The sequence below is a fragment of the Heptranchias perlo genome, chromosome 28 (assembly GCF_035084215.1).
Source record: "Heptranchias perlo isolate sHepPer1 chromosome 28, sHepPer1.hap1, whole genome shotgun sequence".
Lineage (NCBI taxonomy): Eukaryota > Metazoa > Chordata > Chondrichthyes > Hexanchiformes > Hexanchidae > Heptranchias > Heptranchias perlo.
The window spans coordinates 32,658,668-32,681,801 of record NC_090352.1 but is presented as its reverse complement, the minus strand read 5'-3'; the positions used below and the strand labels follow the sequence as shown (position 1 = coordinate 32,681,801).

At 41.6% G+C, this 23,134-nt stretch overlaps 2 protein-coding genes and 1 long non-coding RNA gene across 13 annotated transcripts in view; 2 read left to right on the top strand and 1 right to left on the bottom strand.

Annotated features, from left to right (window-relative positions):
- Positions 1–6,646, top strand: part of ksr1a (kinase suppressor of ras 1a) — a 153,111-nt gene extending 146,465 nt beyond the window's left edge. For both annotated transcript variants that reach the window (XM_068008399.1, XM_068008391.1), the window contains exon 20: positions 11–6,646. In XM_068008399.1, the coding sequence (XP_067864500.1) occupies positions 11–92 (82 nt within the window). In that variant the 3' untranslated portion in view covers positions 93–6,646. The remainder of the gene's footprint in view (positions 1–10) is intronic.
- The window catches only part of LOC137345025 (uncharacterized), an 87,939-nt gene extending 68,540 nt beyond the window's left edge, over positions 1–19,399 (bottom strand). Inside the window, exon 1 of one of the 3 annotated variants that reach the window (XR_010968536.1) lies at positions 19,234–19,399. This is a non-coding gene — a long non-coding RNA (uncharacterized lncRNA). Of the gene's footprint in view, positions 1–18,434; positions 18,691–18,710; positions 18,753–19,233 lie in introns of those variants that run through there. The other 2 variants (XR_010968538.1, XR_010968537.1) reach the window with 2 other exon arrangements.
- A 1,719-nt stretch (positions 19,400–21,118) lies between these two features.
- Positions 21,119–23,134, top strand: part of LOC137345023 (galectin-4-like) — a 29,033-nt gene continuing 27,017 nt past the window's right edge. For 5 of the 8 annotated variants that reach the window (XM_068008387.1, XM_068008383.1, XM_068008381.1 and 2 more), the window contains exon 1: positions 21,120–21,466. In XM_068008387.1, the coding sequence (XP_067864488.1) occupies positions 21,428–21,466 (39 nt within the window). In that variant the 5' untranslated portion in view covers positions 21,120–21,427. Of the gene's footprint in view, positions 21,467–23,134 lie in introns of all 8 variants that reach the window. The other 3 variants (XM_068008385.1, XM_068008380.1, XM_068008386.1) reach the window with 2 other exon arrangements.

The window sequence follows — 23,134 nt, the reverse complement described above, 5'->3', positions numbered from 1 at the left end:
CTCTTTTCAGCATTAATAGTAGCAAAGGTCTTGCAAGGTTCGAAAGGCTTGATCTGGGAATTCTGGAACATCAAAGCAATCAAAAGCTTTAATGTGGTTGCTCACTTTTTTCATGGGCTGTATTGCAACAATAGTCATCGAGTTATGTTCCTCAAAATGCTTCCAAAACCCGTTTCTGCAAGATTCACTAAATTTTGTGCAACAATAGAGCTAGCTAGTGAAAGAGGAAAGAACGGGGCTGTTGTGTCAAGAGACTGAAGACTTAATTCTACGTCACATACATATAAAACTGTTTATTAAATAATACATGGCTTGATATAAGTAGCAGCAAAAGAGCTGTCTCAAACATGCCTTTTAATTGCTGGAGACTTTACAACATCAGTTCACCAGAATGTTCATGTACACTTAAACACAGAAAGTGTGTCATAAAAACTCCTGTTGCATCCACAGAGAAATAATTGAGTGAAAGAACAGAAACTTAGTTAAGCCATTTACGTACAATTGCTGCATGGTTCATTATGTGCTGATGATGATGACAAATATAAAAGGCAAGTTATGGACAGCTTGGATGCAAATCTTATCAGGGCCAAATTTCTTTATCCTGCAAACTTGTAGGTACTGTGGGCACATAATTAAAAGGGGAATATTCACAGTCGAATTCACAATTTGAGCATCAGTGTTCCCAGTGTAGAAAATGCTTTAGATAGAATAATAAGTAACAAAAAGTTAACAGAACACCTATTAAAATTCATGCCAATGGGATCAAAATTAAGGTGAAAGAACCATTAAATAACAGGTGATGCAAGTAACTGGTCCATAAATTTTCTTTGCAGTTGGTGCGGGGGTGTGGAAATGCATATTGATCGACAAACTTAAATTTACTTGCAGGACTTTATATACACACACAGGTATCTATTGACAGTAATATGTAATGTACCAATGTATAGGAAGCCTACACAAAAGCTTCCTGTATGTGAGAGAAAACACAGTGAAGATGTATTGGAAATGCTTTCAACGGAGCATTGTACCAGTTACCGTGTCATTGCTGGTGTTGCTAAATGTGCTGACCTTGATCTAATGGACCATTGTTACTTTCAAGTCCCACATATGAGCCATATTGACACAAGATTCAATGTCACTTTGATGCAATCTATTCAGTTTACCTTTATTAGTTAATAGATGGTAAGAGATATTACTCTGTACGTTTTCAACATGTGTCTCCCCGCCCACCAAGTATCCTGACTGTATTATCCTCAAAGGTGCAGTTATTACAAGAAATGAAGAGAAAATGCAAGAAAAGCATTCTGCTTACACCCTCTTTCCCCTGTTAGCACAACTACGAGACAAACTATAGTGAGAATGTGGGTTTTGTTTTCTGTATTTTGTTTTAATCTGTGTCCTTTTTGAACTATTTATGCCTAACCAGTTACTAATGGAAAATTCCTGGATCTTGTTTGCTGCCCGAATCCCTGAAAAGACCCTTCCTCTTCATTCTGTTCTCTTTCCTACCCACTCCCCCTAGGGGAGAGGGGTTAAGAAATCCCTCGTCTGACTTTGAGAGTTGCCTGGTGTGTGCTTTATGTCTGGCAATTGCCCAATTTACACACACACAAGGCTGTATGAATCCTGGGCCCTGGACTAGGAGTTCTAACATCAAAAAGCTCTGCACTCCAGTGAACTATTCGGGCCTTGGAGTTAAACTCTTTTGCATTTGGCACGCACTCAAGGTTTGATCCAAAAAGCCTACATTTGATTCAAGTGTCCAGGAAAAGCCCTCTAGTAATTGGATCCTGTATCTGAGGACCACTCTGTAAATAGAGCCACATTCTATGAGTGTTTACATACAAACTAAATACTTGCTAATGTGAAACAGACAATTGTTTGGATGAAAATGTTTTTCAAAGGTTTTTGAACTACAAAGAAGTGGTAAGTAGAAAAGAGACCTCTGTATTGTAACTACTAATTTGCCATGAAGACCACAGATTCTGATATTTAAGTTCTCCTGTGTTTGCATGAACTTTTTGGTTTGGATGAGATTTGCATTGAAATGTGTTTGTAACTGAGACAATCAATTTTAAATAATTCAGATTTTATATAATTAATGGTATTTTTTTCCCCATCTGTAAGATCTATAAAAGCCTTTTTTAAGTTTGCAATTTAGTTTACATAACATACTTATGGTGCAGAGTAATGCAATGTACCTAACCCTATCTGGACAATATGGATGGAAATATGACTAGGTTGGATAACTGAACTGCTACAATTTCCCTCAATATGAAAATCCCAATCAAAATAACATTGAATTAAAACCAACTCTTTTCATTAAGTCAACGTGCAGTATAGTGTACCATCCATTACAAAGTAGCACATTTTTTTGGGTTATGCATTAAAAAGTTTTGCACCACATGTAAAATTTTGTGGTTCAAGCCTATACTTAATTAGGGTTGAAATCCAATTTTGAAAATTACCATCAGTATGAAAGACATGAATCATTGAACCTTGACCTGTATTTGGAAGTCAGTTGCAAAAGTGGTTATTTTAGACTTAGTCCCGGAGTTCTTTGTTCATTCATCATTTTATGAGACTGTTGATGCGTTGTCATGTTTCAACCAGCAAATCAAATTATTGGCCATCTCAAGCCTAGATAACTCGAATTATAGCTGGATGTAACAGCAAAATCAACTTGACACTTAAACTAATGGGATAAGACTGCCACCGAACACCTTGAACGCTCCAGCTGAGTCAGCTATTGCAAAGGGAAATAGACAGATTTAGGATTCAACACAGTGAACAAGCTCACACAGGGACCAGCAAAACACATAAAGTGAAGGAAACTCCTCAACAAGAATAAGAAATTACAGGTTTTGGAAGAGACCCTGAGAGTTTGTGACTTGTCTATTAAGAGGTGGCACCTCGGCCCGCCCCTTATAAGGAAAATGTCATCGGTGGTTGGGACTCCCTGAGCTGAAGTTCCTGCTCCATTTGCTCAGTTGGGACCCAGTCTTTCTGTGGAGCTGAGCACGCCGAGTGAATTGAGTTATACCAACCTCCAAATGGGTGAATATAGGCTCCACTGGGGAAGCAGCCTGGACCCCTGAAGAAAAGTAAGATTTGTTTTTAAAACTTATACAGGGAGCTGAGGAGTAGGCCAAGGTAACCCATTCTGAATGCTGGGCAAGCGTCACAGTTTTTGTCTGCAAGGGGCAGGCAGGTGCCAAAGCTGTGCCCATAGTGGTGCTTGTGCCCAGTTGTACCATGCTCTTAAAGGGCCTCTTGCTGACCCTGCAAACTCCAGCAGAGTCAGAGCTGGAGGGTACAGGCAGGTGCAATCCTGGCAATGCACCTCGAGCATTTTCAGCTTTCAGATCTCCAAACTGTTGACTCCTTCCAGTATGTTGTTACTATGTTATAGTTTAAGTTGAATGTATAAGGGAAATACAAAGTTAAGGACAGAATGTACAACTTAAAAATGACTGAAACACATCTACATCCTGATCCAATTATCCCCCGCCCTCTATCCCTGCTTCACCTGAGGACTACACTTGATCTTAACTCTGTGTGCCTTAAATAAGCTATGCCCTGTGATTGTTTTGTGCAGTGAGTCCTTAAGAATCTAGTATTGAAATACTAGTCTGTTACTCCTGAGGTAGTTAGAAAATTATTGCAATCGCCATATTGCACTGCAGGACTAATGATTGCCAGTTTTTAACAGGAGTGAATATTTTAAACCAGAGGTGACCTGGAAGCTGTAGCAGCAAGTGCATTAGATTTAAAGGGATAATTTTAATCTAACTCACTTGGCGAGAAACCGATGGGATCGGGTGGGACGCTGGATTTACACTTCAACGTTGTAATTACTCCCGATATTAAGTAAAATTGGGTGGTGTGTAAAACCAGCATTGAACCCATCCCACCAACTGGCGAGTTAGGTTAAAATTGCCCCTGAAGTTTCAGCTCCCAGCCTAAACTGAAATTTGAACTTGTCTTCATTGGGTGGCTTTTGCAATTCTTGCTAAAGCCTCCAAATGGAGTACTCGGTGGGGTTTTCAACTCAAATCTCTCCTCTCTTTCCCCCCCATCCACCCACCAAAAAGGTGTTCTTGTGTTGGAAATTTAAAGCCAGCATTGATAGTTGCAGAGAAATCTGTGCCACCCTCCTGACTGAACAAGGAAGCATGTGACCAGAGGCAGGAGTGGGGAAACTATCAGGACAAAAAATATAAATGGCATCTGAGAGTTCTGCACAGTTGTGGCTACTTGATAAGTCCATTTAGTTTCAGCAATATGGCAAATTGAAGGTCAGCAGGTAGTGTGAGAGAGAATTGAGGAATGTAGTTGAAAAGAAAAGCAGTTGAAGGTTTTGTGAGAAACTGAAAAGTTGAGCAGCTTGTAAAAGGTTATAAAACCAATGGTAATTTGACTGGTGGTTGTTTGGTAGGGATCTTGCATATAGAAAGTGGGTAATGGGGAATAGTGTCATGATTTGTTTTAAGAATGAGAAGATTATATAACTGGTGCAGTTCTCCTGGTGTCCTGACCAACATTTATCCTCCATCAATATAACTAAAACAGATTATCTGGTCACTTATTCCTTTACTGTTTGTCGGATCTTTCGATGCACAAATTGGCTCCCGTTTCCCTACATTACAACAGTGACTACACTTAAATAGTAATAATGGGTATAAATAGTAATAATGGGTATAAATGCGTAGGCTTCGAGGAGCTCCTGAACATTTACCTGAGGAAGGAGGAAGTCTCCGAAAGCTTGTGAATTTAAAATAAAATTGCTGGACTATAACTTGGTGTTGTAAAATTGTTTACAATTGTCAACCCCAGTCCATCACCGGCATCTCCACATCATTACACTTAAATAGTATTTAATTAGCTGTGAAGAATTTTGGGATGTCCTGAAGATACGAAATGTGCTATATAAATTCCAGTTTTCTTCTTTCAATTTTAAAAATAATTCCACCCCCACTGCAATTTGCAAGCTATTATTCCCTGTACTATTCTCCACTGGAGAATGGAAGACGGCCCTTTTCCAGGTTTTCGCCAATGCTGTCACATCTCCTGCTCTGTGGCAGCTTGCGTGAATCTGGATTTAATCCCCGCCCACACTCTGGGAAGGTGCCTCCTTCAAATTGCCCAACTGGAATTGGGAACTCACTGGATAGAGAATTGCAGTATAGAGACGAGACCTCCTCACTGCAGAAGTGCATCTGCACAGGACCCCCCCCCCCCCCCCCCAACTGAATTATATTAAATAGAAAATACAGAGTGGGCCAGGCACTATCTGAAAGAGAAAAGATGGCTTTGATAGGATCCTCCATCAGACCTATTCCGAAATGTTGAGCTGCGTTTTGTTCCAGATATTGACTCGTTCATTGTGTGGCTCCAGCATTTTCTGGTTTAGTTTGATTTTCAGAATTGTCATTTTTAAATCACAATTTTTAAATCAATGTTTTATTAATGTGCTGGTAAAACAGATAGTGACACACAAGCTACTTTCAAAGTTCTGAAAACAAATCATCCCATGGAATATAGCCATATTAAGGAATAAATGCAACAATAATTGACAACAGTTGTAAATAAAAGATGTAAAATTGGGTCTGGGAAGATGGCTATAAATTGGAGTGGGTTCTATGACTTGAATGGCCTACCTCCGTTCATAAATAAAATAATATATCAATTACTCTCCTGGTTTGAAGATTCTCTCAGTTACACACATAAGGCGTGTTTATTTTTATTTCTGGTTTTGTGACAATTGTGGAGGATTCCTTCAGCTACTTTTCTTTGTACTGCACCTGAGATTGAATGTAATGCAAACGTATTACGGTGACACCGAAGTATATTGAAGCAGAGTAGCATGGTAAGCCCGCTGGTTTCAGTGCAATCTTAAACATGTATTATGAATGTAAATTACATTTTATATTGGCTTCCTGAAGCTAGGTGTAGCATTTTGGTACTTTAGAAATTCTGTACATGGATTCTCTTTTTGTGTGTATGTATATGTGTGTGCGTGTGTGTGCATTTTTTTTAAGAGGGGAGTTTTCAATAATTTATTGGTGGTTTAAACTTTACGGATTGGGTGTTTTAGTGTTGGAATTTTGCACCTTGTACACTGGTGCTGTTTAAGTATAGTGCTTCCTTTGAAAAAATATTCTGTATGTTGCTAAGTGGAGGACTCCATTCTGCAGTATTTTGCAATAGGTGGTGTGTTTTCAAAATTTTTAATATTATGGGATGGTTATGCAAGGGAGCGGATAACTCAAGTTTTCACCCCCAGAAAACAAATAAAAATGTGAAAAATGGCTGTTCTGATTGTCGAATATTGCAGCGGTAGGTGAAATGCAATACTATATGTAAATGGTGGCTATTAAAAAAAACACATTTGTGTAAGCAACGTAATTAGATTTGAATGAGATGTAAATTTGTACAGTAAAATTATATTTTCTATAAACTGGGTTTGTCTTCCAGGAAACTGCAATTAATTTATATGAGAATCTGTTAGTATTAACCAAGGTCTATGTTTAGTTTATGCAACCCCAAGAGTCTCAGTATGCTGGATGAATTCTGTATCAGACATGTAGGTTTTTGTGCAGACAATATTGTCTTAATGCTCACAATAAAAATTTCCATTTAACAATTGTGTCGTATTTTATTAAGTGTTTTCTCTCCTCTGCTCATCACGCCTCCGTGGCACATGGTGGGGTGAAGGGGGCACAGGAGGGAGGGTAAGCTGTAATTAAACTGAACCAGGCAAGCCAAATTTAAATTGTTGTACTTCCTTTTTAAATTCTGTGCTATAAAAGAACTGCAATTAACCGTAATGTAGGGGGAACTGGTTTTGAGAAGCTACTGATTCAAGAAGAAGCAGTTCTGTAATTCACCAGGAATGCTATGGAATCCAGCATGTGTATATGCTAAAATATGTTAAAAATATATTTTTTTTATGTATATAAGGGTAGATGTAGAGAAAATGTTTCCACTTGTGGGAGAGCCCAAAACTAGAGGTCAAATATAAAAGTCACTAATAAATCCAATAAGGAATTCAGGAGAAACTTCTTTACCCAACGCGGGTAAGCATGTGGAACGTGCTACCACAAGGAGTAGTTGAGGCAAATAGTATAGATGCATTAGGACAGGAGGAAGAAAGGAATAGAAGGTTATGCTGATAGGGGTCGATGAAGTAGGGAGGGAGGAGGCTCGTGAGGAGCATAAACGCCAGCATACATCAGTTGGGCAGAATGGCCTATTTCTGTGCTGTAGTTTCAATGTAACTCGATGTATTATATATTTAAACATAAATTATTATCCACCACCCCCTATCCATCAGCGCCATCCAGCTATCCATCACCACCACCCCGCCAAATCTATTTCTATATAGCGAGAGAGGGAGTGCGAAGATTCCAGTAGCAATTGAGAAACAACCGACCATGCAATTTTGACAGCGGTGTTGCATTGTAAAGGGGGCGTGAAGGAGACGCACTCACGGAGATGAATTTAACATTGCGAGAGTCAATGATTAACTTACAGTACCCAGCACTTTAACTGGTGAACATGGGGCGGGTGCGGGGGGGGGTGGGGGCCTGCATCAGTGGAACAGTTCTCTTCTGGCTGGGACACCTGACATGACAGGCTGCAGTGTGGCCCTGAAAACTTGGAACTCCTCTTCATGGTGATGCAAATCAAAAAACAAAATGCTTTCAACATTTATGGTGGGTCTACTTCAGGTTGAAAAGTGCTTTTCTCACCTTTGACCGTATCCACCCTTTCACTGTCAGTACTACCAGTCATCATCAAACCTCTTGACTTCCTTCTTCCTCTTATGAACTTGGGCGACATCTGTACTATAGTCTTGGCTGATTACTTCGGTTTTTCGATTTAAAAAGTTACCAGCCACACTTGTCGACAATCCCACCTCCTATTTGGCTCATGAGAATATCTTTGAGCTTGTTTGAAGAAACCCTCGTGAAAAGCAGTACAAATGGCTGAAGCTGACACCTGTGCTATTTGCAATATTGATTTTGTTCATATGTGAATGGATTTTACTGAGGTCTTTTTGAAATGTAGAAAGGTTCAATTGAACAATATGATGTGCCTCCCTGCTGGTGCAATGGAGAAATGATGTTGCACTGAGCTATGCAGACCAGAACAGTCTCTGGTTTGATTCCTGCTCAGTTGATGCACTACAAATGGTTGAAGCTGATACCCATGCTATTGGATGTTTAAATGAACACTGGATCATTTGTAGGGAATAAGGAAAATCCATTTAGCCCACTGATGTATGAACTCTCTTCCCATTGTGGCTTTTAATTGTATTTTAAATAACCCCCAATGTTTTTACTTTCCTATGCACCTTAAAATAATAACTGGCGTTTTTCGTATCTATTCTATTCAATATTTTATATTGCAGTGCAGTACTGAGGGAGTGCTACATAGTCAGAGGTGCCCTCCGTTAGATAAAACGTTAACCCGAGGCTCCGTTTGCCCACTCAGACATTTATAAAAGATCTCATCGCACTATTCGAAGAGCAGGGGAGTTCTCCAGGTGTCCTGGTCAACATTGATTCCTCAACCAACACCACAAAAAAACAGATTATCTGGTCATTTATCTAATTGGTGTTCGTGGGACCTTGCTGTACATAAATTGGCTACCACATTTCCCTATATTACAATAGTATAAACACTTCAAAACAATTTCATTGGCTGCAAAGTGCTTTAAAACATTCTGAGGACGTGTAAGGTGGTATATAAATGCAAGTTCTTTATTTCCTCAATATCTGGTATACCTTTGTCATGTAACAACCTTGATTCTAGACAGACAGGTTTAAGTTTCCAGGAGTAGGTTTCGAAACTTCTGAAGAGGGATGAAGGTGAGAAATTTATTTTATTGGGATGTCTGGTGACATCCCACCTGTAATGATGGTTGTGACACTTTATTTGATACTTTTTCTGAATTAGACTTTTGAAAACGAGTGTTCTGGTGAAGTAGCAGCATCAGAGTGAGGGAGCACGGAGTAGCTCTATCGGCGGAGTCTGGTTTCAACAGAGTCTATAATTGAGAATTTGGTGAGTGAGGGGATTCAGTGCAGTAAGGGGTGAGGTGCATTTGTTTAGACAGCAGAGCGGAGCGTACCGAGAGTGGGGTCACAGCAACAACAAAACAAAACTGCAGTGTGACGTCACAAGTAAGGCAGGTGGTTGGTGGTGAGTATCTCTTCTGTTATCTTCTTTTAGGACTGTGGGCTAAGTAACATAGCGCAAAACTAAATTTCTTTTTTAAAAAACTAAACTTAATTTAGTTATAGCAAGTAGCATTTTTTAGTGCATCAAGGTCTCTAGTGTAGTTAACATTCTCTAAATTAAGAGTAATTTAAAGGTGTAAACTCCTTTAAAGGGAGTAACTAACGAGCTTAATCTAAGGCAAGTCATGGCAGCAGAGCTCGTACCCGTGATATGCTCCTCCTGCGCTATGTGGGAAGTCATGGACACTACCGGTGTCCCTGGCGACCATGTGTGCAGGAAGTGTGTCCAGCTGCAGCTACTGGCTAACCGCATTTTGGAGCTGGAGCTGCGGGTGGATCCACGATGCTGAGATTATCGTGGATAGCACGTTCAGTGAGGTGGTCACACCGCAGGTAAAGATTACGCAGGCAGAAAGGAAATGGGTGACCGCTGGACAGAGTAAAAGGACTAGGCAGGTAGAGCAGGAGTCCCCTGGGGCAATCTCCCTCTCAAACAGATATTCCGCTTTGGATATTGTTGGGGGAGATGGCTTATCAGGGGAATGCAGCTAGAGCCAAGACCGTGGCACCACGAGTGACTCAGCTGCACAGGAGGGGAGGAAAAAGAATGGGAGAGCAATAGTGATGGGGGATTCCACCGTAAGAGGAACAGATAGGCGTTTCTGCGGCCGCAAACGTGACTCCAGGATGGTACGTTGCCTCCCTGGTGCTAGGGTTAAGGATGTGACGGAGCGGCTGCAGGACATTCTGAAGGGGGTGGGTGAACAGCCAGAGGTCGTGGTCCATATCTGTACCAACGACACAGGTTTTAAAAAAAGGGATGAGGTCCTGCAAGCAGAATATAGGGAGTTAGGAAATAAATTAAAGCAGGACCTCTAAGGTAGTAATCTCAGGATTACTCCCAGTGCCACGTGCTAGCGAGAGCAGAAATAGGAGAATAGACCAGATGAATGCGTGGCTTGAGAGATGGTGTAGGAGGGAGGGGTTTAAATTCCTGAGGCATTGGGACCGATTTTGGGAAAGGCGGGACCTGTACAAGCTGGACGGGCTGCACCCAAGCAGAACCGGGACCAATATCCTCGCAGGGGCATTTGCTAGTTCTGTTGGGGAGGGTTTAAACTAGTATGGCAGGGGGATGGGACCCAAAGGGCAGGTACAGATAGGATAAATTCAGACCAGAAAACGGGAAGTACAAAAGCAGTTAGTGATGTAGTTAGCGGCTCAAAGGCAAAAGAAGCAAAGTTTAAATAGTGTTCAGCACAGGATTTTGACAGGGTTAAAGGGTATATACTTCAATACAAGAAGTATTACAAACAAAGCAGAAGAGTTAAGGGCACAGATAGACACATGGCAGCATAATATCATTGCTATAATGGAAACCTGTCTTAAAGAGTGGGATAATTGGCAGCTCAATATCCCTGGATATGGAGTTTTCAGGCAGGATAGAGTGGGTGATTAAAAAAAAAAGGAGGGGAGGGGGTAGCATTATTGGTTAAAGAATCAATTACAGTTGTGAGAAGGGATGATATGCTAAATGGATCATCAATCGAGGCCATATGAGTTGAGCTAAGAAATAAAAAAAGGGGCAGTCACACTACTGGGAGTGTACTATAGACCCCCAAATAGCGAAAGGGAGATAGCAGAACAAATGTAGGCAAATTTCTGAGTGCAAAAATAAGAGGGCAATTATAGTAGGGGACCCTAACATTAACTGGGATTCAAACAGTGTGAGGGACACAAAGGGCGTAAAATTCTTGATCAGTGTCCAGGAGAACTTTTTTAGCCAGTACGTGACTAACTCAACAAGAGGGGATGCAATTCTAGATTTAGTCCTGGGAAATGAAAATGGGCAAGTGGGTGAAGTGACAGTGGGTGACCATATTTGGGATAGTGACCACAATTCAATTAGTTTTAGCATTATTATGGAAAAGGACAGAGTTAAATCAGGAGTAAAAATCTCCAAGTTAAAAAGCAGGACCTCAAGGGTAGTAATCTCAGGATTACTTCCAGTGCTAAGTGCTGGTGAGTATAGGAATAGGAGAATAGACCAGATGAATGCGTGGCTGGAGGGTTGGTGCAGGAGGGAGGGATTTAGATTCCTGAGGAATTGGGACAGATTCTGGGGAAGGTGGGACCTGTACAAGCCAGACGGGTTGCACCTCAACAGATCCGGGACTAATATCCTCGCAGGGGGGTTTGCTACTGCTGTTGGGGAGGGTTTAAACTAGAGTGGCAGGGGGATGGGAACCTGAGTGGGGAGTTAGAAGAGAGGAAAGCTGAAAGCAGCAAGAGAGAGGAAGACCCAGGGGAAATTTATAGTACAGACAGTTCAAGAACAAGTGAAAGGGAAAAGCATAGAGCAGCAGAAAGAGAGTGTACTTTAGGCACTACAGATAAAATGAAAAGGTGTAAAGTGATTAACCCAGCATCAAAGCTGAAGGACAGGCTAGGATGTGTGGCCCAACTAAGAGTTTTATATACAAATGCATGGAATATAAGGAATAAATTAAATGAACTACAGGCACAAATTCAAATTGGAGGGTATGACATGATAGCTATTACTGAGACATGGCTGCAGGATGGTCAGGATTGGGAACTAAATATACCAGGTTATAAGGTCTACAGGAGAGATAGGGAAAATGGAATAGGGGGAGGAATAGCCTTAGTGATTAGAGATGAAATCACTTCAATGATAAAGGAGGATATAACGAGAGGTAAGCAGCCAACAGAGACCTTATGGGTTGAATTGAGAAATAGGAAAGGATCTAAGACTACAGTGGAAGTTGTGTATAGGACCCCAGGCAGCAACTCTGAAGTACTAGATTGTATAAATGCAGAGATTAGACAAGCGTGTAACAAAGGCATAGTGGTCTTAATGGGGGACTTTAACCTTCACATAGATTGGGAAAAGCAGACTATCAACTGTCAGAAAGGTAGTGAATTTCTTCAGTGTGTCCGGGATAGTTTTCTACAGCAGTATGTCCTAGAGGCAATAAGGGGGCAAACCATACTAGATTTAGTAATGAGTAATGAACCAGATTTAGTTAACAGCTTAACTGTGCGTGAACATCTATCCAATAGCGAACATAACATGATCGAGTTCAAGGTAGTGTTTGAAAGGGAAAAAAGTGAATCAGCTGCTAAGATACTAGACTTGGGTAAGGCTGACTTCAATGGGATGAGGCAGTAAACTGGGCAAATCTGTTAATGGGTAAAATGACTGATGATCAGTGGGAAATGTTTAAAGAAACATAATGTGATACAGAACTGGTTTATACCCCTGAGGGGCAAAAACTCTACTTGCCAAAAAAACAGCCATGGACAACTAAAGAGGTAAGGGACAGCATAAGACATAAGGAAAGGGCATACAAAAAGGCAAAAAATGGCACAGATCCTAGCAAATGGGAAAGATACAAAGGGTCACAAAACAGATAATAAGAGCTACAAAAAGAGTGTATGAAAAGATACTTGCAAGGGATATCAAAACCAATACGAAGAACTTTTATAGTTACATTAGGAAAAAGAGGGTGGTCAGGAGCAGTGTTGCCCCTTAAAAACTGAAAGTGGGGATATTGTCATTGACAATGGGGAAATGGCGGACATGTTGAATAATTACATTGTGTCAGTATTTACAGTAGAAAAAGAGGATAGCATGCCGGAAATCCCAAGAAAACTAATATTGAATTGGGGACAGGGACTCAATAAAATTAACATAAGTGAAACAACAGTAATGAAGAAACTAGTAGCACTAAAGAGTGACAAATCCCCAGGACCAGATGGTTTCCATCCCAGGGTTTTAAAGAAAGAGGGTGAGCACATTGCAGATGCCCTAACTATAATCTTTCAAAGTTCTCTAGATTCAGGAACTGTCCCTCTAGATTGGAAAATTGCACATGTCACTCCGCTTTTTAAGAAAGAACATAAGAACATAAGAAATTGGAGCAGGAGTAGGCCAATCGGCCCCTCGAGCCTGCTCCGCCATTCAATAAGATCATGGCTGATCTGATCCCAACCACAAATCTAAAGAACACAAGAAGTCGGAGCAGGACCCGGCCACATAGCCCCTGGGCCCTCTCCGCCACCCACAGGGCATTGACCGATCCGAACTCAGCTTCATGTCCAATTTCCTGCCCGCTCCCCATAACCCCTAATTCCCTTTACTTCTAGGAAACTGTCTATTTCTGTTTTAAATTTATCTAATGATGTAGCTTCCACAGCTTCCTGGGGCAGCAAATTCCACAGACCGACCACCCTCTGAGTGAAGAAGTTTCTCCTCATCTCAGTTTTGAAAGAGCAGCCCCTTATTCTAAGATTATGCCCCCTAGTTCTAGTTTCACCCATCTTTGGGAACATCCTTACTGCATCCACCCGATCAAGACCCTTCACAATCTTATATGTTTCAATAAGATCGCCTCTCATTCTTCTGAACTCCAATGAGTAGAGTCCCAATCTACTCAACCTCTCCTCATATGTCCGCCCCCTCATCCCCGGGATTAACCGAGTGAACCTTCTTTGTACTGCCTCGAGAGCAAGTATGTCTTTTCTTAAGTATGGAGACCAAAACTGTATGCAGTATTCCAGGTGCGGTCTCACCAATACCTTATATAACTGCAGCAATACCTCCTTGTTTTTATATTCTATCCCCCTAGCAATAAAAGCCAACATTCCGTTGGCTTTCTTGATCACCTGCTGCACCTGCATACTAACTTTTTGATTTTCTTGCACTAGGACCCCCAGATCCCTTTGTACTGCAGTACTTTCCAGTCTCTCGCCATTAAGAAAATAACTTGCTCTCTGATTTTTCCTGCCAAAGTGCATAACCTCACATTTTCCAATATTATATTGCATCTGCCAAATCTCCGCCCACTCACCCAGCCTGTCTATATCCCCTTGCAGGTTTTTTATGTCCTCCTCACTCTCTACTTTCCCTCCCATCTTTGTATCATCTGCAAATTTTGATATGTTGCACTCGGTCCCCTCCTCCAAATCGTTAATATAGATTGTAAAGAGTTGGGGACCCAGCACCGACCCCTGTGGAACACCACTGGTTACTGGTTGCCAGTCCGAAAATGAACCATTTATCCCAACTCTCTGCTTCCTGTTCGATAACCAATCCTCCACCCATGCCAGAATATTACCCCCAATCCCGTGATTTTTTATCTTAAGTAATAATCTTTTATGTGGCACCTTGTCGAATGCCTTCTGGAAGTCTAAATACACTATGTCCACTGGTTCCCCTTTATCCACCCTATACGTTATATCCTCGAAGAACTCAAGCAAATTTGTCAGACATGACTTCCCCCTTCATAAAGCCATGCTGACTTTGTCCTATTAAATTATGCTTATCTAAATGTTCCGTTACTGTCTCCTTAATAATAGACTCCAAAATTTTACCCACCACAGATGTTAAGCTAACTGGCCTATAATTTCCAGCCTTCTGCCTACTACCCTTTTTAAATAACGGTGTTACATTAGCAGTTTTCCAATCTGCCGGGACCTCTCCTGAGTCCAGGGAATTTTGGAAAACTATCACCAAAGCATCCACAATCCCTCCTGCCACTTCCCTCAAGACCCGAGGATGGAAGCCATCAGGTCCAGGGGATTTATCCGCCTTGAGTCCCATTATTTTACTGAGTACCATCTCCTGAGTGATTTTAATCGTATTTAGCTCCTCCCCCCCGAGAGTCCCCTGTTTGTCCAGTGTTGGGATATTCTTAGTGTCCTCTACTGTAAAGACTGAAACAAAATATTTGTTCAGCATTTTTGCCATCTCCATGTTTCCCACCATTAATTTCCCGGTCTCATCCTCTAAGGGACCTATGTTTGCCTTAGCCACCCTTTTTCTTTTTATATAACTATAGAAACTCTTGCTATCTGTTTTTATATTTTTTGCTAATTTCTTTTCATAATCTAACTTCCCTTTCTTAATCAATCCTTTAGTTACTTTTTGCTGTCTTTTGAAGAATTCCCAATCTTCTATCCTCCCACTAAGTTTGGCTACCTTATATGTCCTTGTTTTTAGTCGGATACTATCCTTGATTTCTTTACTTAGCCACGGATGGCTGTCATTTCTTTTACACCCTTTTTTCCTCAGTGGAATATATTTATTTTGAAAGTTGTAAAATAACTCCCTAAATGAACACCACTGCTCATGTACCGTCTTACCCTTTAATCTATTTTCCCAGTCCACTTTAATCAATTCCGCTCTCATACCATCATAGTCTCCTTTATTCAAGCTCAGTACGCTTGTTTGAGAATCAACCTTCTCACCCTCTAATTGGATATGGAATTCAACCATGTTGTGGTCGCTCGTTCCAAGGGGATCCTTAACTAGGACATTATTAATTAATCCTGACTCATTACACAGGACCAGGTCCAAGGTTGCCTGCCCCCTTGTAGGATCAGTTACATACTGCTCAAGAAATCCATCCCTGATGCACTCAATGAACTCGTCCTCAAGGCTGCTCTGCCCAATTTGATTTGTCCAGTTAATATGATTAAAATCCCCCATAATTATGGCTGTTCCCTTATTACATGCCCCGACTATATTCTGATTAATACTTCTTCCAGCAGAGTTGCAACTATTAGGAGGCCTATATACTACGCCCACTAATGTTTTTTTCCCTTATTATTCCTTATCTCCACCCAAACTGTTTCATTATCTTGATGCTTTGTCCCAATATCATTTCTCTGTATTACAGTGATTCCTTCCTTTATTAACATAGCCACCCCACCTCCCCTTCCTTCCTGAGAGAGAGGGAAACCAGGGAATTATAGACCAGTTAGCTTAACATCTGTTGTGGGGAAAATGCTGGAGTCTATAATTAAGGATAGGGTGACTGAACACCTTGAAATTTTTCAGTTAATCAGAGAGAGCCAGCATGGGTTTGTGAAAGGTAGGTCGTGCCTGACAAACCTGATTGAATTTTTTGAAGAGGTAACTAAAGTAGTGGACAGGGGGATGTCAATGGATGTTATTTATGTGGACTTCCAGAAGGCATTTGATAAAGTGCCTCATAAGAGACTGTTAGCTAAGATAGAAGCCCATGGAATCGAGGGAAAAGTACGGACTTGGTTAGGAAGTTGGCTGAGCGAAAGGCGACAGAGTAGGGATAGTGGATAGGTACTCATTGGCAGGATGTGACTAGTGGAGTCCTGCAGGGATCTGTCTTGGGGCCTCAATTATTCACAATATTTATTAACGACTTAGATGAAGGCATAGAGTGAAATTCTACGGGTGCAATGCAGACGCGCCCCCTCAAAGAGGAAGGAGGAAGTCTCCGAAAGCTTGTGAATTTAAAATAAAATTGCTGGACTATAACTTGGTGTTGTAAAATTGTTTACAATTGTCAACCCCAGTCCATCACCGGCATCTCCACATCAAAGAAAAAGGGTGGCATTGCCAAATTTAGAGCCCCCTAATTGTCTAGAAGCATACGGGCCAAGATAAAGCAGAAAAAGAAAGCTTATGACTGTCACAAAACTAAATACCGCAGAAAGCCTAGAGGAGGTACTAGAGGGACTGGAATCCTTGAAAGTTGATAAGTCACCAGGGCTGGATGGATTGTTTCCTGGGCTATTGAAGGAAGCCAGGGAGGAAATAGCGGATGCTCTGAGGATCATTTTCCAATCCTCACTAGATACAGGGGAGGTACCGGAGGACGTAGTACCATTGTTTAAAAAGGGCATGAAGGAAAGGCTGAACGATTATAGGCCAGTCAGTCTTAACTCGGCGGTGGGCAAACTATTAGAATCAATACTGAGAGATAGGATAAACTGTCACTTGGAAAGGCATGGTTTAATCAGGGATAGTCAGCATGGATTTGTTCAGGGAAGGTCATGCCTGATATAATTATATGAGGAAGTGACCAGGAGGATTGATGAGGGTAGTGAGTAGATGTTGTCTACATGGATTTTAGTACGGCATTTGACAAGGTCCCACATGGCAGACTGGTCAGAAAGGTAAAAGCCAATGGGATACATGGAAATGTGGTGAATTGGATCCAAAATTGGCTCAGCAACAGGAAACAAAGGGTAAAAGTCGATGGATGTCTTTGCGAATGGAAATCTGTTTCCAGTGGTGTGTCACAGGGTTCAGTGTTGGGTCCCTTGCTGTTTGTGGTATATATTAATGATTTGGACTTGAATGTAGGGGGCATGATTGGCAAATTTGCAGACGACACAAAAATTGGCCGTGTAGTTGATAGTGAAGAGGATAGCTGTAGGCTCCAAGATGATATCAATGGGTTGGTGGAGTGGGCGGAAAAGTGGCAAATGGAGTTCCACCCATAGAAGTGTGAGGTAATGCACTTAGGGAGGGCAAACAGTAAAAGGGAATATGCAGTAAAAGGGAGTATATTGAGAGGGGTAGAGGAAGTGAGAGACCTTGGAGTGCATGTGCACAGGTCCCTGAAGGTGGCAGTACAGGTAGATAAGGTTGTGAAGAGGACATACCAATTGCTCTCAGTTATTAGCTGAGGTATAGAATACAAAAATGATGGAACTGTATAAAACACTGCTGGAGTATTGTGCGCAGTTCTGGGCACCACATTACAGGAAGGACTAATTGCTCTGGAGAGAGTGCAGAGAAGATTTACAAGAATGTTGCCAGGGCTTGAAAATTGCAGCTATGAGGAAAGATTGGATAGACTGGGGTTGTTTTCCTTGGAGCAGAGGAGGCTGAGGGGAGACCTGATTGAAGTGTACAAAATTATGAGGGGCACAGATAGAGTAGACAGGAAGTACCCGTTTCCCCTAGCAGAGAGTTCAAGAACTAGAGGACATAGATTTAAGCTGAATGGTGGAAGGATTAGAGGGGACATGAGGAAAAACTTTTTTACCCAGAGGGTGGTGAGTGTATGGCATTTGCTGCCTGAATTGGTGGTTGAGATAGGGACCCTCAACTCTTTTTAAAAAGTACCTGGACCTGCTCCTAAAGTGCTGTAAGCTGCAGGGCAACGGACCGGGTGCTGGAAGGTGGGATTAGAATGGGCACCTGGTTGTTCTTCAGGCCAGCGTGGCTGCGATGGGCCGAATGGCCCCCTTCTCTGCTATATTTTTTCTATGGTTCATTTACCGGTAATATCACCATTTACTGTAATTATCATTACCCGGAGCCACTTGTTCGAAAGTTACATTTAGATACGCTTTACTGTGCTCTACCACTGTCAGACATACAGCACTCACCCAGGCATTGTAGTCCTGTCGTCTTCAACCAGGATTAGATCAGACCAATAAAACAAGTGATTTAAAGTTTAAAAACAACACAAACATGCACGCTGTTTGTGAGCGGCTGGCAGTGGGCTGGTGTCGGAGCTCCCAATCACTCAAGACTATCGAACAATTTAAATAAAGTGACATTTATTTACTGTTTAAACTAAAACCCGGGTCCCCCGAGTCACAGTTCAGGTTAGTTAGATTGTAAAGAAAACAGCGCACTGAACCCAACCTGGTTACGCTCACCTCAAAGCCAGTTACTGAGCTGCTGTCCATACCTGGATGAGTGCTACAGCAGGGGATGCGGGACTCTGACCCCTTCACAATCCTCCAATCACCCATTTAACGGAATAATTAATATTAACCTCTCCTTCGATGTTTTGGAAAGTAGGGACCTAAATCACCGCTGTATAATCTTTCCTCACAGCTCATCCTCTTCTATACTTTTTTCTGTAAACAATCTTAAAACACCAAGTTACAGTCCAACAATTGCTGGACTATAACTTGGTGTTGTAAGATTGTTTACATTTGTCAACCCCAGTCCATCAGCATCTCCACATCATACTTTTTTCTGGGGAATGGCGACCAGAACTGAACGCAGGCCCCAAGTAAAACAGGAAATTAAAAAAAAACTACAAATGCTGGAAACTTAAATCAAATACAGAAAATGTCAGTCGGCATCTGTAAAGAGAACAAAGTTAATGTTTTGGGGCTGAGCCCTTAAATTTCGCTGTTTCATTTTCCAGTTCTAAAAAGGGCTGTTGTTTACCTGTTGTCTTAACAAATGCTGACTGACGTTACGTATGTTTCAAGCTTTTTCTGATCTTGTTACGGTGCCTCCAGTGTTGTATGACCATTAACATAACTTAGTGGGTACACATATTACGTTTTCGGTTGCTCGAGACATTGAAAAATCTCCTACGATTCCTGAATCCCTTTGATTCCTTCCATTATATATCCTCTAATCAAGAACAGTTGGTGATAGGTACAAGGCAGCCCTGCTGATTAACTGTAGTTGGGTTATTTATTCACCTGTTTTCGTGTAACCTTGGGTATGTAGCTTTTAAATCAAAAATCTTAGAGACAGAATCCTGGTGATATTTCCCCCCCCCCCCAAAGTTGACGTAGGTTGGTCACTATCAATAATTAAAGTAAATTACTCTTGGATTTGGGCCACAGCACAGCAATAAGTTGATTCATCGAGGCTGGAAAGGGTGAGGTGTAGGAACGACACTGTTAACAATCTTTATCAGCGAACTTAAAAGTTCATTTTAAACTGGGACAAAGGGGCACATTGTATCCCTGTGGACCATTCATGAGATGTGACACAGCAGTTGCGAAACTGTAACAACTGACGAGTTTGACATTATAGTAGGGTGTTTGAGAAATTGAGTAGTTTCTTAAACGTCCCTCCAAAAAAATGTTGCAACTGTTCATGAAACCAAATGTCCTTTTTTTTGGCGGGGTGGGGGGGGGGGGGAGAGGGGAACCGTCTGAGAGGAGCACCACCCTGTGTTTTTTTTGTGAGTGACGCGTGTCACCTCATTCCATTTTATCTCCAAATGTTACAATAATGATTGGCCAAATCTTTTCGCCTGAAAGTCATGCCCCTTCAACTGCTGTCCCACCCCCAGGGGACATAGGTGGCATAGACTAGGCTTGTATTCCCTCGAGTATAGAAGATTAAGGAGTGATCTAATTGAGGTGTTTAAGATGATTAAAGAATTTGACTGGGTAGATAGAGAGAAACTATTTCCTCTGATGGGGGAGTCCAGAACAAGAGGTCTTAACCTTTAAAATTAGAGTTAGGCCCTTCAGGGGTGATGTCAGGAAGCACTTCTTCACACAAAGGGGAGTGGAAATCTGGAACTCTCTCCCCCAAAAAGCTGTCGAGGCTGGGGGTCAATTGAAAATTTCAAAACTGAGATCGATAGATTTTTGTTAGGCGAGGGTATTAAGGGTTATGGCACTAAGACGGATAGATGGAGTTCTGATACAGATCAGCCATGATCTGATTGAATGGTGGAACAGGCTCGAGGGGCTGAATGGCCTACTCCTGTTCCTATGTGATGCTCAGATTTGGAAAGGGAAGTACAAGTGTATTGAAGCAGTTTCATTGCGAGTAACTTTATGGAAGAAAAATCATTTTCAAGGGAGACATCAAAACACACTGCAGCCTAAAGATTTATTTTATTTTTGTACATTATTCGTGAGGCGAACCCCAATCCCACCAGGTGCAGCGACACACCCTCCTCCCCCGGTGAAACCACAAAAAAAATCAAGAACAAATGTTTGATTCAAATTGATTCACCCCTCCACAAAACACATAATTATTTGTAGAGATCAAAAGCAAACAAGGAATTAGGAGAAAAACTAAAAGTAAAGAACACGCTGAAATGTCAATTTTTTTCTTTTCTATTCTTTGCCTTTTCATTTGTTTTGCCCTTTTATTATCCATTTAATAATTCTGTAACCCTCAAATTAGTTTTTGATAATTCTGTAAACCCCCCCCCCAATTAATTTTTAATTCTGTAACCCACAATTTACATTCCGTTGTGATGCCACTCTTCAAAAATAATACTGCCAAATCTTTGTGTTATTCAGGGCGGCGGGGTGTGTGTGTGTGGTGGGGCGGGGGACAATTATCTGTTTCATTTGTCAATGTTTCAAAGGATGTGAAGTGGAGGAAACTGACTGGTCGCTGTTGGGAAGTTGCTTCCGGCAGAAAGCGAGTCCTGCAAAACAGAAACCAGCCACTTTCTGAAAATAACGGCCTGACTTTTTCTTTATTAAAATCCCTTCCATAAGTGGCTGTTGCCCTGTCTGTTTCTTTAAAAAAAAATTTCAAAAAACACAAACGTAAAAAAATAGCTCCAGCTCTCACTCTCAATCCCGAAAGGAAAACAGTAGCAGTGTTAGTGTCTGCAGTTTACAGCTCGGTTTGATCCGGATCAACCCTGGATATGGACTTCTACTCATCCCCAGAGCCCATCTACAACCCGGTAAGGACTTGGCTTCGCTTTCCCTCACCTCACGTTGGGATATCAAACACAATTTATGTGCAGCATCGTGTCTCTGCTCAACGCTGTTAGGGTTAGACCGAAGCTTTAAAATCTGCGTTGAATTTAATCGGTTCAAACACAGTTACATTCGACTTTGTTCTTTAGTTCCTGTAATTTTGAAAAGTTGTTTTTCCAGTTTGAGGCCAAGAACTGACTAGTATATTCAGGGGCCATGGAATGGGAGGGATAAGTCCAGGGCTCATTTTTGACTTTAGGCCAATGAGGAATTTTAATTGTATAAAGATGTCAGTCGGATGACAGACTGTTATTTTGAATTGGCGATGGGAATGGTGCTCTTTATAGTTATGGCGCTACCTCCAGTATGTGTTTAAATATGTATTTGCGGTGAGGCAAGTGGGAGTTTCCCCCCCTTTTGGGGGAGAGAGAGTTTGCACCTCCTAGTAGGCAAATAGATGCTCTATTCGTGCTGCTAACTCTGTAGTTTGGTTAAAATGCAATATACTTCTGGAATCTTCTTTCTCTGCTTGGAAGCCTCTGGGTTTGTCTCCTGGAGTGATGGTAGCTGGATTGAAAACTGATTTTTTTCATAGCCCGACTGGGGGGGAAGGGTTCGGATTCTCCAACCTTGGCACCAATTCCAGGATAGATGAGCTTGTGTTCATATACATGCGCTTCAGAGTTTCCACATTGGACACTTGACTGACATCTTGCCTGTCTCAAGATAATTATGCATGAGGAAAGCCATTCACTCCAGCTAAATTTGTTTTTCTAGAAACACCCGAGTCCACTCCCCCCCCCATTGCGGTATCCAATTGTTAAATGATTTCAGGGCTTTTCCCTCCAACACCCAACCATGTGTTGGTGAATCTTTATGTGAAGAATTTCCTGATCTCAGTCCTAAATCTACCTTTCACCAGTTTGAACCTGTGTCCCCTTGACCTACTCTAGCAATTTAATTTAAAGTAATATTTCAGCTTTAACTTTTCCATACTGTTTACCATCTTATATACCACTTTGGGATGTGCAGAGGGCATGCTATATAAATGCAAGTTTGCTTTTTCTTTCTTTACAAAATCACCTCTCGGACATCTTTTCCAGGATGACGAGCCTGAGTTTCTCTAGAGTTTAGTGTGATCTATGAACCTGTGCAGGGTGGTTTACGATGTACCAGCCACCTGAATGTTCCAGTCTCCCGAGTCCAATGCCATTTGCTTGTCACCAGCTGCTCTGCTTGGTAACTTTTGGCAAAGAGTCTTCTCTGCCGTGAGGTTGACTCACCATCCAGGGCATAAGTGAAACCACCGGTATTGAGAATTTTCCCTCCTTCCCCCACCAGTTTTTTTTTTTGCTATGGGTTGTCTGTCCCTATCTGCTCTGCTTCAAATACTAAAAAATTCCCCTATTTCCCCAACACACTCTCTATGGTTGGACCACTGCATGAGGTGCTAAATTTAGACCCTGGTGTAGACCTGATCTACCTACAACCACTTCTCCACCTTTAGCAGAAATCTGCATCACAGCTTAATTTTGAGATCATGGCAGATGAAGGAAGCCATTCTGTTGCCTCGGAGATCTCAACCTTGAAGGAGAACCACTGGGTCATACATTTTAAACACCACTCGCTTAACTTTAACCCCTGTATTGTCT